This window comes from Myxocyprinus asiaticus, chromosome 1 (genome assembly GCF_019703515.2).
Source record: "Myxocyprinus asiaticus isolate MX2 ecotype Aquarium Trade chromosome 1, UBuf_Myxa_2, whole genome shotgun sequence".
Lineage (NCBI taxonomy): Eukaryota > Metazoa > Chordata > Actinopteri > Cypriniformes > Catostomidae > Myxocyprinus > Myxocyprinus asiaticus.
Window position 1 is genome coordinate 4,012,701 of NC_059344.1, and position 19,682 is coordinate 4,032,382.

Genomic DNA, 19,682 nt, shown 5'->3' on the forward strand with positions numbered 1-19,682 from the left:
CATTTCGCCCTCTAGTGACAATCATGTTTAATGTTTAATTTGCTCATTATGAATAATATTTGTTACGAGGGATTGCAATGTCAGAGCATTCACCTGCCCCGTGTGCAGCTTTTCAATGAAGCGCAACGATCACCAAAAGAAGCGGCAAAACTGTCCATAAGTTGTAATGTAAGTATGAAAAGCTGTAATATCTGCTTGTTTGGGGGTGACAACACGTCCTTTCCCACGGAGGGTCCTTAAAAATGTCAAACCGGGATTTTTAATTCGCCTAAATTGCCCAGGATTTTCATATTGAAGCGCTCTCTGTAGTCATACATGGATACATGTCATAAGTTACATGTTCGTTTGCCATTTAAACCTAGCATATATGTTTAATTTGAACCAGACTTGCTTGTCTCCCTCAGTCTCAGCACCTGCTGCGTGTGTGATAGTGGGAGAGAGAGTGAGCGCGCTTATTCAAGTGACCATGAGAAAAAGGGACTTTTTGATGAAAACATAAAACAAGTAACTCTGAACAAACACTTTGATGTTCACAATAAATAAGTCTGAAAATGTCTGTTTGTATCTAACCTCAGTTTCAGTGAACTTGATTACATTCAGCTGATCTGTTCGCTGATGAAGTTTGTTAATGGTGGGTACTGTTTGATTCAGATATACATAACTCGCTCTGGCTTTCAAGAAACAGGAAAAATTCCTGAATTTAAATAAATAAATAAACATGCAGATTTCAGATATAAAATCAGCGATTGAATGGCTAATGTTTACTCACTGAAATGAGATGATTTCCTATTAAGTCAGTAGGGAGATTGGAATGTTTGGGCATAGCAATATGGCGGCGCAGTGGCTTCACTGTTTTGACTTCATCAGCAATCCAGTTCTATATCTAATATATATATATATATATATATATATATATGTATATCAGAGGTTAACACACATATTGTTTATGTCTTGTGGCTATACTTTTGAAAAAGTGAGTATTTTAACGTTCAAAAATTGGGGCCCAGTCACTTCCATTGCAAGTGCCTCACTGGAACCCAGATATTTGCTTTTTTAAAGAAAAGGAGGAACAGTCAAAATATATATTTTTTTTATAGTTGTATTAAACCCAGAATATTTCTTTAACACTGTGTGAATAAGCCCGCAACAACCAAGAACATTTGCCATTTCATGATCCAATCGAATATCGGTGCACTTTAAAAAAAAAAAATGTATCCCCTTTCCTCCCCAATTTGGAATGCCTAATTCCCACTACTTAGTAGGTCCTCGTGGTGGCATGGTTACTCACCTCAATCCGGGTGGTGGAGGACAAGTCTCAGTTGCCTCCACTTCTGAGACAGTCAATCCGCGCATCTTAATCACGAAGCTCATTGTGCATGACACCGCAGAGACTCGCAGCATGTGGAGGCTCATGCTACTCTCCGCGATCCACGCGCAACTTACCATGCATCCCACTGAGAGCGAAAACCACTAATCGTGACCAAGAGAAGGATATTTTGAATATATCCATTCAAATCAAGTTAATGGTGTCCAACACTTCCATGCTCCAAAAAGCTCATAAAGGCAATATAAAGGTAATTAATAGGACTTGAATGGTTTAATTAATGTCTTCTGAAGTGATACAATCAGTTTTGGGTGCAAAACAGACCAAATTGCAACTCCCTTTTCAATAGGCCGTTTTCACACCTAGTTCGTTTGAGCATTCCAAGCACTCTCAGAGTGGTATATAGAGTATATGTGAACAACCCAAGTGGTCTCAGATCCCCCTAAAAGGACCCAAAAGCAAACTGCAGTCAGACCACCTCAGGAGGAGGTCTGAGTACGGTAGTTTGTGGGTCCTTTTGTGGTTTGATTGATTTGTACAATGTGTACAGAAATATATTACTATTGCATAAAATTATATAATTAGCTGGGTTGTCTGGGTTTCATAGGCTAAATAACGGTGTAAATGTAAAGTTGACCAAAAAGATAAATAAGTATTTGGAAGTGGTTTAGCATTTAAAATAATACTTTTCATGTAATTCTATCCCTGTGCAATATTATTTATAATAAACAATTCAATAACTATTTTTAAAGCCTTAAAAAAAATTATATAGCATATATAATATAAAAATAATAATATATTATTAAATGATTCCAATTTAAATAAGAACTTTTTAAGGTGTATGTGTATTAAGCATACACACAAGGGCATAGATTTGGCTTGATCATGGGGGGGGGGAGACAATCACAGGTTACGTTCACGTAAACAAAGCAGTAACAGTAGGCAGGCAGCAATGGGTCAAAACAGGGTAAACAGTCCAGGATCGTACACAGGCAAGGTAGTAACACAGGTAATGCTCAGAAATGTCAGCTAGGGCAAAACAAGACTTCGCAATAAGAGAGAGTGAGAGTGAGTCTTTAATAGCTGAATTAATGAGAAACAGGTGAGCAGGTGCCAAGTACGGAGATTATGGGAAATGGAGTCCAGAGAGTTAAAGTCAATACCTGGGTGATGGAGCCCTCTGGTGGTGAGCGGGAGGAACTACAGAGGCGTGATTCATAACAGAGCCCCCCGCTGCGAGCGGCTTCTGAAGCGAGGAGGCAAGCGACGCCGGGATCCAAAGAAACCAGGGCAGATCAGGTAGACGACCAGGGGACCAAGGAAACCAGGGCAGATCATGCAGATGACCAGGGAACCCAGAGGACCAGAGCAGATAAGGTGGATGACCAAGAGACCTAGAAGACCAGAGTGGATCAGGCGGACGGCCATGAGACCAAGGGGACCGGAGAAAATCAGGCAGACAGCCACGAGATCCAGAACACCAGATCAGATCAGGCGGATGGCCAGGAGACCCAGAAGACCCAGGAGGCCACCTCAGGTTAGGGACTGGATCAGGAGGCCTGGTTGATGGCCACCAAGCTGAAACAGGGTCAGGAGAGCTGGGTGGTGACCACAGACTAGAGACTGGAGCCATGGAAGTTGGAGCCATAGGAGATTCGAGGGACGAAGCCATGGAAGGTGGAGCCGTGGGAAGCTGAGCCATGGGAGGCTCGAGGGGCAAGCCATTGAAGGCGGAGCCATGACAGGCTTGAAGGGCAAAGCCGTAGAAGGCAGAGCCATGGCAGGCTCGAGGCTAAGAGTCCAGGATGACTGGGAAATTACCTCAGTGGTTGTGAACAGGAGCAGAGTCTCGGGAGTGACCTCTGGTCGTGGACATGAGCAGAGACTTGGAAATGACCTCTGTGGTTGTGAACACTGGCAGAGACTTGGAAACGACCTCTGTGGTTGTGAACACTGGCAGAGACTTGGAAACAACCTCTGTGGTCCTGAACACTGGCAGAGACTTGGTAACTGAAGCCTTTCCTCTCCTAATCCTCCTCCCGAAAGCCGAAGTAGGCAACACAGGCTCTGGGGTGGAAGAGGCTGGCAACGTTGGCTCTGGGATGGACGAGGCTTCTAGCTCATTGACTGTGGCAGGCGTGGGCATCGGCTTGTTGGCCGTGGCAGGCGTGGACGTCGGCTCATTGGCCGTGGCAGGCGTGGGCACTGACAATTTGTGGGAAAGGGTCTTCATGGCCCTACATACCAATATCAGTGGTGGATAATTAAACTTGGAGACAAGGGCCGTGAAGGCCTTCGAGCAATGAGTCGCAGAAGGCTGGACTGTGGCATGGCATGGGGCCGACTCAGATTTGACTGTGAAATGGCGTGGAACAGACTCAGACATGGCTGTAACATGACGTGGAGCAGACTCAGACGTGGCTGTGACATGGCATGGAGCAGGCTGAGGTTTGGCTGTGACATGGTATGGAGCAGGCTGAGGCGTTGCTGTGACATGGCATGGAGAAGGCTGAGGCGTGGCTGTGACATGGCAAAGAGCAAGCTGAGGTGTGGCTGTGACATGGCATGGAGCAGACTCAGACGTGGCTGTGACATGGCATGGAGCAGGCTGAGGTTTGACTGTGACATGGTATGGAGCAGGCTGAGGCATTGCTGTGACATGGCATGGAGCAGGCTGAGGTTTGGCAGTGACATGGCATGGAGCAGGCTGAGGCGTGGCTGACTTGGAAGTGTGTCGAGTACTAGCCTCACATATACCTCCCACGTGTAGTCTCCGGAGTCTGGCAATTCCCTCCACTGGCATGCTGTGAGTCTGATCCGGTATATGGATTTCAGAGCGGCATCATCAAAACCAGTGTGGGCGGCAACGGTGGAAAAAAAATGTGAGTACTCCCTTATTGATAAGTCCGCCTTGCTTAGTTGAACAAAGAACGCTGCTAGATCCATGGTGCAGTGAATTGTTCTAGATGAGGCTGGGTGTGCCGCTGGGTTCGATGAAGGAGTTGAGACCTCAGTGGTTAGTTGAAAAAAGCCACTGGATCGGTTTGTGGCGAAGTCTTCTGTAATGATGTAATGACGGAGTTGAGATCCATGTGCAGCTTTTAATAACAATAAACATAGTAATACAGAAAGGCAGGGGTCAAACAACAGCAACAGTAATATCCAAGGCAATCCAGAGAGTAGTAGATAAACAGACAAGAGGTCAGGGCAGGTGGCAGACAATCACAGGTTATATCTACGCAAACAAAGCAGTAACAGTAGGCAAGCAGCAATGGGTCAAAACAGGGTAAACAGTCCAGGATTGTACACAGGCAAGGTAGTAACACAGGTAATGCTCAGAAATTTCAGCCAGGGCAAAACAAGACTTTGCAATAAAAGAGAGTGAGAGTGAGTCTTAAATAGCTGAATTAATGAGAAACAAGTGAGCAGGTAATCAGTGCCCGGTATGGGGATTATGGGAAATGGAGTCCAGAGAGTTAAAGTCAATACCTTGGTGATGGAGCCCTCTGGTGGTGAGTGGGAGGAACTACAGAGGCATGATTCGTAACAATATCAATATATATATCGGAAAACATGATCATGCCTCACAACAATGCCTCAGCCTGCTCCATGCCACGTCACAGCCACGCCTGAGCCTGCTCCATGCCACGTCACAGCCACGCCTGACTCTGTTCCATGCCATGTCATGGCCACATCTGAGCAGTTGGACCTGGAGATGGTTCCCACCCTTGGACCCACCCTTAGTTCTCCTGAGCAGGCAAGGTGAACTTTCAACCCTCCGACCCCGCCTGGACCCTCCGAGCCCTGGACTCCGCATTGGCCTGTCGGTCCCTCAACATTGCCTCAGCTCTTCGTTCCCTTGGCTCCACTGCGGTCCTTCAGCCTGTCGGCTTTGCCGGGGTCCCTCGTCCCTCCGGCTCCTCCTTGGTCTGTCGGTCACCTGGCTCTGCCTTGGCTCTCCGATCCTCTGGCTGTGCCTCATCCCTTCGATCCGTCAGCTCCACCGGGGACCTCCTTCACTATGGCTCCGCCTTGGTCCTCGGTCCCACTGGCTCCACCTCAGTCTTCCGATCCCCCAGCTCCGCCTTGCTCCTCCGAGCCTCCAGCACCACCTTGGCTCCACCATGGCTCTTCAAGTCTTCGACTACTCTCCAGGTACCAAATTCCCTGGTGTTGCCCTTCAAGTCTCTCACGGCTCCGCCTTCCATGGCTCTGCTCCTCAAGTCTCTCAAGGCTCCACCCCTCGATTCTCTCATGGCTCCACCTTCCACAGATGTTGCCCTGATCCCATGCTCCACGCCCTGTTTTGCCAAGCCACGCCTCAAGAACACCCCCCCCACCAGCTCCCTTCAGAACTTTGGGATTATGCCATGTTTAATGTCTTTGTTCATGTGTTGGGGTGTCGGAAGCCGCCCCTAGTGGGGGGGATATGTCATGATTATTCTGTTGGTTCATGTTTTTCATGACTTTTTATTTTGAAAATCTAGTTCCTGTTTCATGTCATGTGGTCACCTGGTCATGTGATTTCATGTTTCCTTTCATGTTCATGTGTCTTGTTTTCATTGGTTTATTGTCTAGTAATCTTGTTATCAGTTCTGTCTTTTCATTGGTTAACTTGTTTGTCTTGTTACCCTTGTCCATGTGTTTAAGCCTCATGTTTGCCATTGTCCATTGTCAGGTATTGTTTATTAATGTAACGTTGTTTCCAAGTCAAGTCAAGATGTTTATGTTTTGTTTTGTTCACGTTTATAGTTAGGGTTTATTGGATCTCACTATTGTTAATAAAACTGCACTTGGGTTCAGCACACATCATCGTCTTCATCGTCTGCCTGTCATTGCCTTGCCAGCCATTGTTACAATACTATGAGGGTGTAAAAATACTTAACGTTTTGAATAACACTTCATTATTTTATGCAAGATAATTGAGGAGAAAATGTTCTTACACACAAAAATACTTTTAAGATTTACACATTTAAATTTCATAACAAATTTCCATCAAATTTAATTGTGTAATCTTTAACAAAATTAAATAAAAAATAATAATATTGTAAGTTTTATTAATTTAGTTTTGTCAAAGATTACACAATTCAGTTTGATAGAAATTTGTTATAAAATTGAAATGCGTAAATCTTAAAAATAGGCACAAAGTTTTTTTTTTTTTTTTTTTTGTGTGTGTGTGTGTGTGTGTGTGTAATTGTCATTAAAATCATAATGTCTGTAAAGCTGCATTCATGAATAATGAATGTGACATTCACCCAAACCATCTAAAACATATTTCAATTTTTTTTTATGTTTTCATTAAGCATGCATAGAAGATTTAAAATAATTAAAAGATACAGTTACATCACAGTATTCTTCACCCCCCAAAAATGTAAAAATCATAATTTATTGAAATGCAAATAATAATAATAAAAAAATAACACATGATAATATTTCACATTACAGTGTACATGTCACAAATATTGCATGTTAATATAAATACAATTGCAATACAAATGTAACTACAAGCAGCTGCACAAAATAATTACATATTAAGTTCATGTTCATAGTATTTCTCAGTACTTACACACTAATTACACAGAACACTGTAATGTCAAGTGTTACCGAATACACTAATAAAATATTCACAGGTTATCAGGTTGTCTTCAGGTTATCTTTGGCATTGCTTCCCAACACAATGTTATGTCTGTGTTCTATTAGCCAAAGTGTTTGGTGATGTGTTTCTTCTGTGTGATTTAAGGATGCTGTTTATCCAGTCAGAATATTTGGGCACTAGAGTGTAGACGCCCGGTTTCCCTGTTCGTCCACATCCGTCCCCCCAGCTGATGATGCCGTAGAGGAAACTCACACCATCACACTCACACGCTAAAGGACCACCGGAGTCTCCCTGTACACAACACACACACACACACACACACACACACACACACACACACACACACACACACACACACACACCACAGTTAGAGGCCACAGTTATTAGCCAACAATATTTGCTATCCAATGTATTCAAATCATCTTACCTGGCAGGCGTCCACACAGGAGTCACTTCCTGCACACAGCATGCCAGACCTGACGTTTGCTCCATAAACCTCTGGAGATGAACAGCGCTCAAACGGAATAATCTTCACAACACCCTCTTGCAGGTGAGAATATGAGTTTGCCTCTTGAACACACACACACACACACACACACACACACACACACACACACACACAAGTTAAATTCACATTCTGTGCAGAGAGTGATACATTTTTAGACTCATTATTACATAGTAGCTCTGTTGCAAAACCCACCCTCCTGGAAAAAACAAACAAAAAAACAATAAGTGGAATGTTCCAGATTCAATACAAGTAAAGCTGAATCGACATAATTTGTGGCATAATGTAGTAGATTAATACAAATTAATACTTTTGACTCGTCCCTCATTTTTTTGAGAAAAAAAAAAAGCAAAAATCATGCTTACAGTAAGTGGCTTCATGGAAGTGAATGGGGCCAGTTCATAAATGTTAAAATACAAATTGTTTCGAAAGTATAGACACAAGATGTAAACATTATACAGTATGTGTTACAGGGATAGTTCACCCAAGAATTTAAATTCTCTCATTATTTACTCAGCATTTATTCAAATGAATATTTTTAGAAAAAATATCTCATCTCTTTAGGTCCATACAATGCAAGTGAATGGTGACCAGAACTTTGAAGCACAAAAAAGCAAATAATGGCAGCATAAAAGTAATCCATACGACTCCAGTGGTTTAATCCATATCTTCTGAATTGATATGATAGGTGTCCTTGAGAAACAGATCAATATTTAAGTCCTTTTTAACTAAAACTTCTCCCTGCCCAGTAGGTGGCGATATGCACGAAGAATGCAAATCAGCATAAACACAAGAAGAAGAATGTGAAATGGGGATTTATAGTAAAAAGGACTTAAATATTGATCTGTTTTTCACCCACACTTATCACAACACTTCTGAAGACATGGATTTAACCACTGGATTACTTTTATGCTGCCTTTATGTGCTTTTTTGTGCTTCAAAGTTCAGGTCACAATTCACTTGCATTAAATGGACAAACAGAGCTGACTAAAATCTGTGTGTGTGTTTATGTGTGTGTGTGTACTCACTCTCATGCATATGTCCCCATCCTGTGATTTTACAGCAGGAATGATCTGGGAACACTGTGTCTTTCCCTGGCAGACAGATCGGCCGGATGAACTGTGTTTTCTGAGCACAGCGTCCATTTGCCTTCTTTAGCTTCACTAAGACTATAAAAACAACTTTTATTACTCACTACTCACATGCACACACATAACAGAACACAAACACTTAGACCCTGTTTACACCCGCTGTTACCATCTATTTCGGACGATTCAATTACAAGTGGTCAGCGGCAAATGCAGGTGTAAACGCGGTTCCAAAACATTCATACACGCAAAGGTCTCCAGGTGTGCTGCTTGTCTAGGCAATCAGATAAAAAAATACAAATAAATAAATATTGGGCTATCAATCGATTAAAATTTGTAATCAAATTAATTTCAAGATATGCAGATTAATCAATCGAATTTAATCACATATATCAATAATTGCTGAAAATGGCCCCCAAATAAAGATAATTTATATATAATAATCAAAATAATGATAAATATAAAAATTCTAATAGTTCAAAGGTATCACACTATTGTTGCAGACGAACTTACATATTGTTGGCCATAAGCCTATCACTGGCCTACAGTCCACAGCAATCCATTTTACAATTGAATACATCAGTCAGTTTGAGGTAGACTTAAAGGGATAGTTCACCCAAAAATGAAAATTCTCTCATCATTTACTCTCATGCAATCCCAGATGTGTATGACTTTCTTTTTTCAGTAGAACACAAATGAAGAGTATTTCAGTTCTGTAGGTCCATACAATGCAAGTGAATGGTGGCCAGAAATTTGAAGCTATAAAAACACATAAAGGCAGCATAAAAGTAATCCATATGACTCCAGTGGTTTAATGCATGTCTTCTGAAGAAATATGATAGGTGTGGGTGAAAAACAAATCGATATAAGTAATATTTTTTTACTATAAATCTCCACTTTCTAGCAGCTCTCCTATGCAGGTTCAAGAGAGGACAGAGTTCTTCTTTTGCTTTGTGGTGATTCGCATTCTTCGTGCATATCGCCACCTACTGGGCTGTTGTGCAAATATGATTCATTTATTATTTTTCTTTCCTTTATCCCACCTTTCTTTCTTTTCTTTCTCCTCCAGACCAGTAGGTGCTGATATGCACGAAGAATGCAAATCGCCAAAAAAACAAAAGAAGTTGAAAAGAACTCTGTCCTCTCATGAACATGCATAGGATGGCTGGTTGAAAATGGAAATTTATAGTAAAAAGGAATTAAATATGAATGTGTTTTTCTCCCACACCTATCATATCACTTAAAAAGATATAGATTTAACAACTGGAGTCGTATGGATACATTTTATGCTGCCTTTATGACCTTCAAAATTTCTAGTCACCATTCACTTGCATTGTGAGGACCAACAGAGCTGAGATATTTTTCTAAAAATCTAAATTTGTGTTCTGCTGAAGAAGGATGGCATGAGGGTGGGTAAATGATGAGAGAATTTTCATTTTGGGGTGAACTATCCCTTTAATGTAGTTTGAAACTTTTAAAAACGCATGCCCCCTGCACTCTTTTCTGTCCAGCTGTTCTGTCCAGGAGGGTCTGTAGATGATATAAACTTTCCAGTTTGCAATGATGTTCAAGTGTTTGGAGTCAAAACCCACCGATATCATTTAAAGTTGGCTGGTACTGAGTATAACGGTGGTACAAAACGTACTTCTCAACACCAAACGTCCTGGTGTTCGGGCCTGTGTCGTTAAAGGAATGTTGGCCGAGAACAACTCGAATCTGTGACAATAATGGACTGAAAAAGAGAGTTTTACAGTTATTTACATAGTTGTATGCCGTTAAAATAATAAAAAAGTTGAAATACATTTATAAATATAATTTTATAAATATGCATTTATGCAAAAATCATAAAGATAAATTAATATTAAAGTTTAGTTAAAAAACAAAATTGTATTAAAAGTCTAAATTTGAAGTTTAGCTGTACTGTTACAATTAAGTTCATAAAGTATGTTTTCATTTGTTGAAGTCTAAATAGAAATGTACTTTTATTTAATTTTTAACCATCATTTTATAACATAATTTTTTAGCTATTCTAAATCCTGCAGCAAACGCAAGATGAATAATTTCACATATTTCATAATAATTTACAGTACTGTGCAAAAGTTTTAGGCACTTAATATTGCATAGTGAGGATGTCTTCAAAAATAATGACATAAATAGTTTTCATTTATCACTTAATGTCATACAAAGTCCAGTAAACATAAAAAAGCTAAATCAATATTCAGTGTGACCACCTTCGCATTTAAAACAGCACCAATTCTCCTAGGTACACCTGGACACAGTTTTTCTTGGTTGTTGGCAGATAGGAGTTTCCAAGCTTCTTGGAGAATTCGCCACAGTTCTTCTATCTATTTAGGCTGTCTCAATTGCTTCTGCCTCTTTATGTAATATCAGACTGACACGATGTTCAGTGGGGGGCTTTGTGGGGGCCATGACATCTGTTGCAGGGCTCCCTGTTCTTCTATTCTTATCTTTTCTATTTGCAAAAGTAATGTTTGGTAGTCTAACATTTATATTTCCTATTGACACACTAAACCTGAAGATATAAATAACCATCTTAAGACAAATGTTTTTGTGAAACATCTTATGTGCCTAAGACTTTTGCACAGTACTGTATTTTAATATTACACTCACACATACTTGCGCAAAAAGCAGTGAGCCGCTGACACGACCCAGCAGGAGGAAACCAGGCTGCCCGCACAGAACTCTTCACCGATGTACAATGCTGCCATCCAGGGGTGAGTGCCGGGGAGTGCAGATGTCCCTCCAAGGATACGCCCTCGAATCTCCCGCTTCTCATGCCTCTTACCACACACTGGTGTCCTGCCAGGAGAGCGGGATGGGCGCAGTGGTGGGGGTACGTCAGGGCCTTTCCGGGTGGCTAAGAGAATACAGAGAAAGATTCAGATAACTTGGAGATGTGTCTGTCTGCGTCCTGCAAGACTACTACAAGACACACCCACTACAAGGCACACCCACTGCAAGTTACATCCCCTCCAAAAAAACAAAACAGCGAAATCCTGAAGTCTTGGAACAGTTGGATGCCTCATTCATTCATGTTTGTTTTGTTTATTTGGAGTCCCGCAGCAACCCTGCACCTACACCTATCCATAATTCTAAACCTAACCATGAACACAAAGATTTTAAAAAATGAAAAGTTTGTAAAATCATTAAATATACCACAAATTCAAAGTTCCCTATCGATTCAATTCACTCGACATTGCATTTGAATGCTATGGGGAATTCCTTTTCCACAACCTAGTTGAAGCCCTTTTATCATACTGGCAATCTTATGATTGGCAAAGGTGTTTGAGCCCCGCCCTTTTAGGCGCGCATTTGGCCTATATAAGCTGGCGCTCAAACGCCATTTCTTCAGAATTTTCTTCCTTCAAGACTGACATTGTCTCGTCTTGACTACGCATCTGGATCAACTCTCTCTTTGCCATCAACGGACACCCATCAGTGGACGGGATTCCCTGCAGATGCATCAGCACATTCTTTGCCTGACTCTCAGCTGAGATTCACCCACCCCCTTTAGTGTTCCACCCCTCCGCCGGATCGGGTTCTTCGCTCAGCGAGACATCTACTCGCTTCCCACAGCATCCAGGCAAGAGCTGTATCCTTTGATATATATATGTGTATATATGTCATATTCCGTCCAAGTCTCGAGGGACCAAATGAGGAAAAATGGCAGGGCCGTGAGGTAGAGATGGAAGAACCCGAGGAGGATCTCAGGCTGGCACAAGCCCCATGAGCCCCTTGATCTTCCCACGCAGCGTCTTCGCCAGTGCAGTACGCACGTGACGACCTCCGGCCCTCTATGAATGAGCATGGTGTTGTCGTATTCAGCGGGTCTGACAATGATAATGATGTCATGTCCCTCGCAGCATCAGAGAATGGTCCATGGAGGATGTTGCAGCCCCTCCACCCAGTGAGGATGAGGAGTGCACACTGGCCATTGATACGAGTTACTCCACATTATTACGCGGGTGGTCGAGGAGCTCGGCCTTGAGTGGTTGCCTCTTGTCGAGCTGGAAAATTCTCGTCTGAATGAAGGATTCCTGCACACCATCCGTAGTCAAAAGACAGAGGTTCGTAAAGCAGTGTCATTCTTCCCTGAGGTTCACATGGAGCTTACTGAGAACTGGCGTGTGCCCTACTCTGCGAGCGCCCAGATCGGAGGTTCTGCTGTCCTCAGGCATGTTTTATCATCTTTGTACAGTGACAAAAATAGTGCTGTCAGTCACCAACGTGAAGAATCCCCCTGGAAGTATAGCGTTTATAGGAATCTAGAGCTGCTGCCTTTTCTATTATGTATTCTATTATTGCCCTTCCCCGCTATTCTCACCAGGAACAAGTCAGTTTTTATTGCAGTGCTTCCTTGCATTGCTTGAATAGCACACGTACCTCATAGTGGCTGCTTGACCTGCACTGAAGGCTGAAAAAGCTCTTTCTTCCTCTCCAACCGAACTCACTCGCCATGATAACCATGGGTGATTGGTGTCTATTGTTAGCTTGCTCGAGCCTTAACACTATAAGCACTGTGTACGGATGCGTGACACGGTCTGAGTGAGTTCCCGTCTGATAAGCGGGAGCTATCTGTTCCCGTTATCTGCGCCCACTCGCACGTTTTGCGATCGCGTTGTGCGCTTCCGGGCATCTCAGAGAAAAATCAACCCACACTCCACACAAAATGCTCCCATCTAAATGGCTGCCATCCACCGGCGCATTACACGGTCACGTGGTGCGTGTTATCAAGCATTTCTAAGTGTGTGGTTATACATTCCAGTTCGCAACGCGGCCTCCTCGCTTCAACAGCATTCTATCCTCCATGTTACAGTACAGGACATGCCCATTCTGCTCTCCAAGGTAGTAAATCTTATTGTGAGAGATGCAACAGGGGTTGTTCCCCGTACAGTGCAGAGAGAATATCACAGCCATTATTTTCTCATCAAAATGCAGAAAGACGGTGGCCTCCAGCCTATCTGAATCTGTGACATTTGAATTGAGCCCTCTTTGGTTTCTGTTCATAACGATCACATACAAACAATTCTCTCTCTTATGTTTGCATGCTCATAAACCATACTTTAGTGTACTTATTAACTTAGGCTCAGGCCATTCTTGAGAATTTGCCTTGATTCCCCGCTTCACACACTGTGCACAACCACTTCCCAAAGGTGAGTGGCGCAATTAGGGTCAAATATAACGGGCATGTCAGATTGGGTGCTAAAAATGATTGAACATGGGTATTCAATCCAATTCGCAGGCAGACCTTCCATCATAGGATGTGCCTGTATTACGTGCAGAAATTCACAATCTCACAAAAGATGCGATAGAGATTGTTCTGAGCTGCCATACCAACAAAGGGTTTTACAGCTGTTAAATTTTTTTCCGAAGAAAGGCGGCGGGCTTCGGCCGATTATAGATCTGAGACACTTGAACAGCACGCTTGCAAAACACCCATTCAAAATGTTAACTCAGGGGCCGTTTACAGGACAACGTTTTCAACTAAAAACTGAAACTTTTTATGCGTATTGGCTGTTCGTTTACATGACAACGGCGTTTTGGGGCCTGAAAACGCAAACTTTTGAAAACGGGTTTTTGAAAAATCGTCTCCGTGTAAACATACAAAAAAGTGAATTTGTGAAAATGATGACATCATGCGCAGGTGTATTACGTGTTATATAAAGAATGATGGATTTATAGGCATTAATTTGAGATATATAATAATCAATATGAATACTGGTGTCTGTGCAAATAACAATAATCAACAATTTATTCATTTGGAGTGTTTTGTATGGAGTGTGAACACTGTACAGTAGGCAGAACCTGCAATTTGAAAATCTTGAAATTAATGTATGGATTCAGATGGGAAAAATGTATTTGTAATTTAAATGTTATTTATTTATTTACTTAATTGTATTTGATGTACCTTTACCCTGCAATTCTTTCACCCACTGCTTATGTATATAGCCTATAGACAGAGATGTGATGCCATGTACAGTATTCAATGATATGCTTAGAATATGAAAACATGAGGCAGTGAAAATGCATGTTAGATCCAGTGTACACAAGACATCTCTCTCCATCAGAAGATATCCATATATCAGAGTTCTGTCTGATATCCAAAGCCAGTCAACATCAACAGCTTGTTATGTTAACTTACTCTCCTGCCAGCCCAAGAGTCAGCAGGGGGAATACTGAAGAAGGGAGGAAATAAAGAAATGAGCAGAGTTTATTGAATAATCTTGAGAGTTCAGTCTATATGCATGCGCGTGAGTACTTCAAAACAACAGTGGCGGACTACAGGACTGTGTTTGTGCTCCTCAAGATTTTGAGTTTATTGACGCTTCTCCAGAAAAGTAATTGTAGTAATAAAGCAACCTCATCGTCCGTCCAGACAAAATTACTCGATACTTTCGCAATCTTCATTGTTTGTATTTACCGCTCTGTGGAAGAATGCTTATGTGCGCAGGCGCATAGTGTTTCTTTACAAAGTGACGTCACCAACTACTGGCCTGGCATGCATAATACAGCGCTTTTAGTCGTTTTCACGTATCCGTGTGAATGGGGATCGTTTTGACAACGTTGTCGTCTGTACGCGGAACTTTTCAAAAACGCAAAGGAAAAACGTTTCCGTTTTTAGTACATCGTTGTAGTGTAAACGTACCCTCAGAAACAGATCTTATTGCACATCTGCCCACAGGACTGGCTTGCGTCAATATAACCCCAATTCAAAAAAAGTTGGGACAGTAATGAAAATGCTAATAAAAACAAAAAGTAGTGATTTGTAAATTATATTCATCCTTTGCTATATTGAAAGCACTACAACTATACATTATATGAAGTTTAACCTTGGGAATTACATAGATTTTTTGAAAATGTACAGTCATTTCAAATTAGATGATTGCAACACGCTCCAAAAAAGTTGAGACAGGGACAGTTTAAGACTAATAACAATTTGACAAGTTGAAATAACAAGGTGATGTGAAACAGGAGATGTTAAACAGGTGAGGCAATCATGTCATAGTATATAAGGAGCCTCCAAAAATAGTCTAGTCCTTCAAGATCAAGGATTATTCGAGATTTGTCAATTTGCCAAACAGATGCTTCAGCAAATAATCCAGCACTTTGAGAACAATGTTTCCCAAAGACAAATTGGAAGGATTTTGGGCATTCCACCCTCTACAGTGCACAATATAGTTAAAAGATTCAAGGAATATGGTCAGTCTTGGTGCGTAAAGGGCAAGACGAAAACCACTTTTTAATGTGCGTGATCTCTGATCCCTAAGACATCACTGTCTTAAAAAAACATCATTTATCTGTAATGGATATTATGAACATGGGTTTGGGATTACTTTAGTAAACCTTTGTTAGTCAACACCACTCGCCGCTGCATCCACAGATACAAGTTATGACTTTAACATGCAAAGCAGAAGCTATACATCAACACTGTCCAGAAGCGCCACCGACTTCTCTGGGCTCCGACTCATCTTAAATGGAAAGTAGAACAGTGGAACCATGTTTTTTGGGTCCGACAAGTCCACTTTTCAAATTGTGTTTTGAAAAACACAGCCGTCATATTTTACGGGCCAAAGTGGAAATGGACCATCCAAGCTGTTATCAGCGTCAGGTCCAAAAGCCAGTGTCTGTATGGGTAAGGGGCATGTCAGTGCCAATGGCATGGGTAACTTGCACATCTGTGAGGGCACCATTAATGCAGACAGATATGTAAAAATTTTGGAGCAACATATACTGCCATCCAGCACATCTTTTCCAGGGACGTCCCTGCATTTTCACCCAGGACAACACCAAACCACAAACAGCCCGGATTAAAAGATTGGCCTGCCTGCAGTCCTGACCCGTCTCCAAATGAGAATGTGTGGCGCATTATGAAGCACACCATACGGCAATGAAGACCCCGTATAATTGTGCAGCTGAAGACCTGCATAATGGATGAATGGGGGGAAATTCCACTTTCTAAACTTAACAAACTTGTGTCTTCAGTGCCCAAATGCTTAATAAGTGTTATTCGAAGAAATGGTGATGTTTCACCATGGTAAACATTCGACTGTTCCAACTTTTTTGGACATGTTGCAATCATCTGATTTGAAATTACTGTACATTTTCGAAAAAACTGAAAATGAAATTCACAAGGTAAAATATCATATAATGTTTAGTTGTAGTGCTTTCAATATAGCAAAGGGTGAATATAATTTACAAATCACTACTTTTTGTTTTTATTAGCATTTTTCATACTGTCTCAACTTTTTCGGAATTGAGGTTGTAGATCTAAAGGATACGTACTTTCATATCCGAATTGTACTGCATCACAGGCTGTTCTTGAGATTTGCGTTCAAAGGGATGACATATCATTTCCAAGTCCTTCCCTTTGGATTGTCTCTGGCACCGTGCACGTTCATGAAATGTGTCGATGTGGTGTTCGCCCCTTTGAAGATAAACGGTGTGCGCATTCTGAATTACCTCGAATGATTGGCTATTACTGGCCTGATCTGAGGCTGTGCTATGCGAGCTTGACTTCATATTTTACCATTTGAGCAGCCTGGGTCTCAATGTCAACTGGCCAAAAAGCACACTTTCTCCAAGCCAACAAATCTCCTATTTGAGTGTTCATGCGTGCACACCTCACAAGCGAGCACATCTAGACCATTCACCAGTGTCTATCTCAGTTCAGACTGGGGAAAGCATTTCCACAGAAGTCTTCTCAGAAAATGCTAGGTGTTAGGTCTTTTACACGAGACCTCTCCAGTGCTGGCTCAAACATGTGCCAAGTCACCCTGGCATCGGGGGTGCGTGCATGTCACTGTGACTCGCCGTTGCCTAGCTGCTCTAACACCATGGCCAGCTCCAAACCTTTACCAGCAGGATATGATGCTGGGTCAGGTTTTCAGATGAAAAGTGGTGACCACGGATGCGTCCAACATGAGTTGGGGCACGCTGTGCGATGGACGCCCAGCTTTCGGAACTTGGACAGGTGTGAAACAGGCATAGCACATCAACTGCTCGGAAATGCTAGCCATCTTCTTAGCTGTGAAAGCTTTCCGTTTCTGATTCGGTAAGACAATATGTCAGTGGTAGCATACATAAATCGCCAAGGCGGCAACTCAATTGCTACCAATGATGAGCCTGGTGCAACGCCTCCTCATGTGGAGCACGCGCCATCTCCTCTCCCTGCATGCAACATATGTTCCCGGCCATATGAACTGCGGAGCAGACATGCTGTCGCGCCAGGAACCAATGGCGAGGGAATGGAGACTTCATCCTCAGACGGTTCTGAGTATTTGAGAAATGTTCGGCAAAGTGGAAGTCGACCTGTTTGCTTCCGCAGAGAGGAGCACAGCGAACAAGCCCGAATTGGCTCAGTCTGTAATGAACACCATTTTGCAGGCTAGAGCACTGTCTACAAGATGCCTCTATGCACTAAAATGCTGTGTGTTTGCGGATTGGTGCTCTTCATGCAGCAAAGACCCAGTGAATTGCTCCATAACGGAGATCCTTAAATTCCTTCAAGAGCGGTTGGATGCAGGTCTTACTCCATCAACGCTTAAGGTCTATGTAGTGACCATCTCTGCATTTCATGCCCCAGAGGCTGGCTCCTCTATAGGTAGACATGATCCGATCATAAAGTTCCTTAGGGGAGCGAGGCACTTGAACCCTCCTCGCCCTGCTACAGTTCCATCATGGGACTTAAATCTGGAGCTGAGGGTGCTCACAAGCCCCCCCCCCACCCCCCGGTCGAACCATTGGAATCCATTGACTTATGTGTGCTCTCTTTTAAGACTGCACTGCTGTTGGCTCTCGCCTCAGTCAAACGGGTTGGTGATATACAGGCGCTGTCGGTTGGCAGTTCATGACTGGAATTCGGTCCGGGGCTTTCAAAAGCCACCATCAAACCCAATTGCGTAGGATTTTAAAAGTTCTTGTAGCCAACAGAATCACTTTATGGTCCAAGGGGGCGTTATGTGTAGTGGACGTGTTGTAAAGTGGATGTTCCATGTAGTCTTGCAGGATGTAGACAGATACACTTGGATAATCTGCCTACATCTGTGTGGTGAGCAGGGCAGGACTGAGCGGCGTCTGGGCAGAGTGAGGCCAGGAAGATAAGTGGTGAATGAGCTCCATCTGTGTGCACGTTCCAGTGAGAGGCAGCAGGAGTATTTGAGGAGAGGAGACAGTGGCAGCTGAGAGAGAGAGAGAGATGCATGAAGCTGTCTGTGTGTATCTGCATGTCAATGTGGTGTTGCTAAAAAGTAAACCTTTTGTGTACTGCTGAAAAGCGACCTTATTGTGTGCGACTGAAAAGTGCAACAATAAATGTCTACGTGTTTTGTGAAGCCGGCCCCAGCTTCCTCGTTTCCATAATTGTTACACTGGTGCCGAAACCTCGGAAGGAGGAAGGACGCGCAGTCAAGGAGTCCTCGCCGCTGACTGAGGATCGCGATGCCGAGGGAGTGCTCATCCGCTGGCGCTGGAGCTCTGCGTCAACCAGCAACCGAAAGGGACAGCTGAGGGATCCAGTGCCCAGTATCGCAGACGGAAACAAGACAGCGAGCTGAAGGTCAGTCAACGGCGTGTACGGGGCCGGCAAGCCTGTCTCGCTCTCTCTTCTCTCTCTCCTCTCTGCTTCCTCCTCTCTCTCTCTCTCTCTCTATTGTCCCCCTCCCCCTCTCCTCCCCTCGTCCTGTTCCCACTCCCAGGCACATGCGGGTCGGATCCGGAGACCATCACGATGCATCAGCGCTCCCTCTCTAGAAATTGGGCGGTGGGGGGGGGGGGTCACAGGCCGGAGAATTCCCTGACACGATGGGGGTATGTGGCGAGCAGGGCGGTGCCGAGCGGCGTCTGGGCTGAGTGAGGCCAGGAAGATAAGTGGTGAATGAGCTTCACCTGTGTGCCACACCGGTCTCGCCTACCTGTGAGGGGCGGCGGGAGTATTTGAGGAGAGGAGACAGCGGCAGACGAGAGAGAGAGAGAGACGTGTGAAGCTGTCTGTGTGTATCTGCGTGTCAGTGTGGTGTTGCTGAAAAGAAAATCTTTTGTGCAATGCTGAGAAGCGCCCTTATTGTGTGCGACTGAAAAGTGCAACAATAAATGTCTACGTGTTTTGTCAGGTCGGTCCCAGCTTCCTCCTTTCCATAATTGTTACAATCT

The 19,682-nt window shown here is 43.2% G+C and overlaps 1 protein-coding gene across 1 annotated transcript in view; it reads right to left on the minus strand.

The window, feature by feature from the left end:
* Positions 1 to 6,691: 6,691 nt before the first annotated feature.
* LOC127441602 (hepatocyte growth factor activator-like) overlaps positions 6,692 to 19,682 on the minus strand; it is a 30,267-nt gene continuing 17,276 nt past the window's right edge. Inside the window, exons 10-14 of the mRNA XM_051699201.1 lie at positions 11,151 to 11,391; positions 10,106 to 10,245; positions 8,454 to 8,594; positions 7,348 to 7,490; positions 6,692 to 7,211 (exon numbers count right to left, since the gene is read on the minus strand). Coding sequence (XP_051555161.1) covers positions 7,005 to 7,211; positions 7,348 to 7,490; positions 8,454 to 8,594; positions 10,106 to 10,245; positions 11,151 to 11,391 — 872 coding nt within the window. The 3' untranslated portion in view covers positions 6,692 to 7,004. The remainder of the gene's footprint in view (positions 7,212 to 7,347; positions 7,491 to 8,453; positions 8,595 to 10,105; positions 10,246 to 11,150; positions 11,392 to 19,682) is intronic.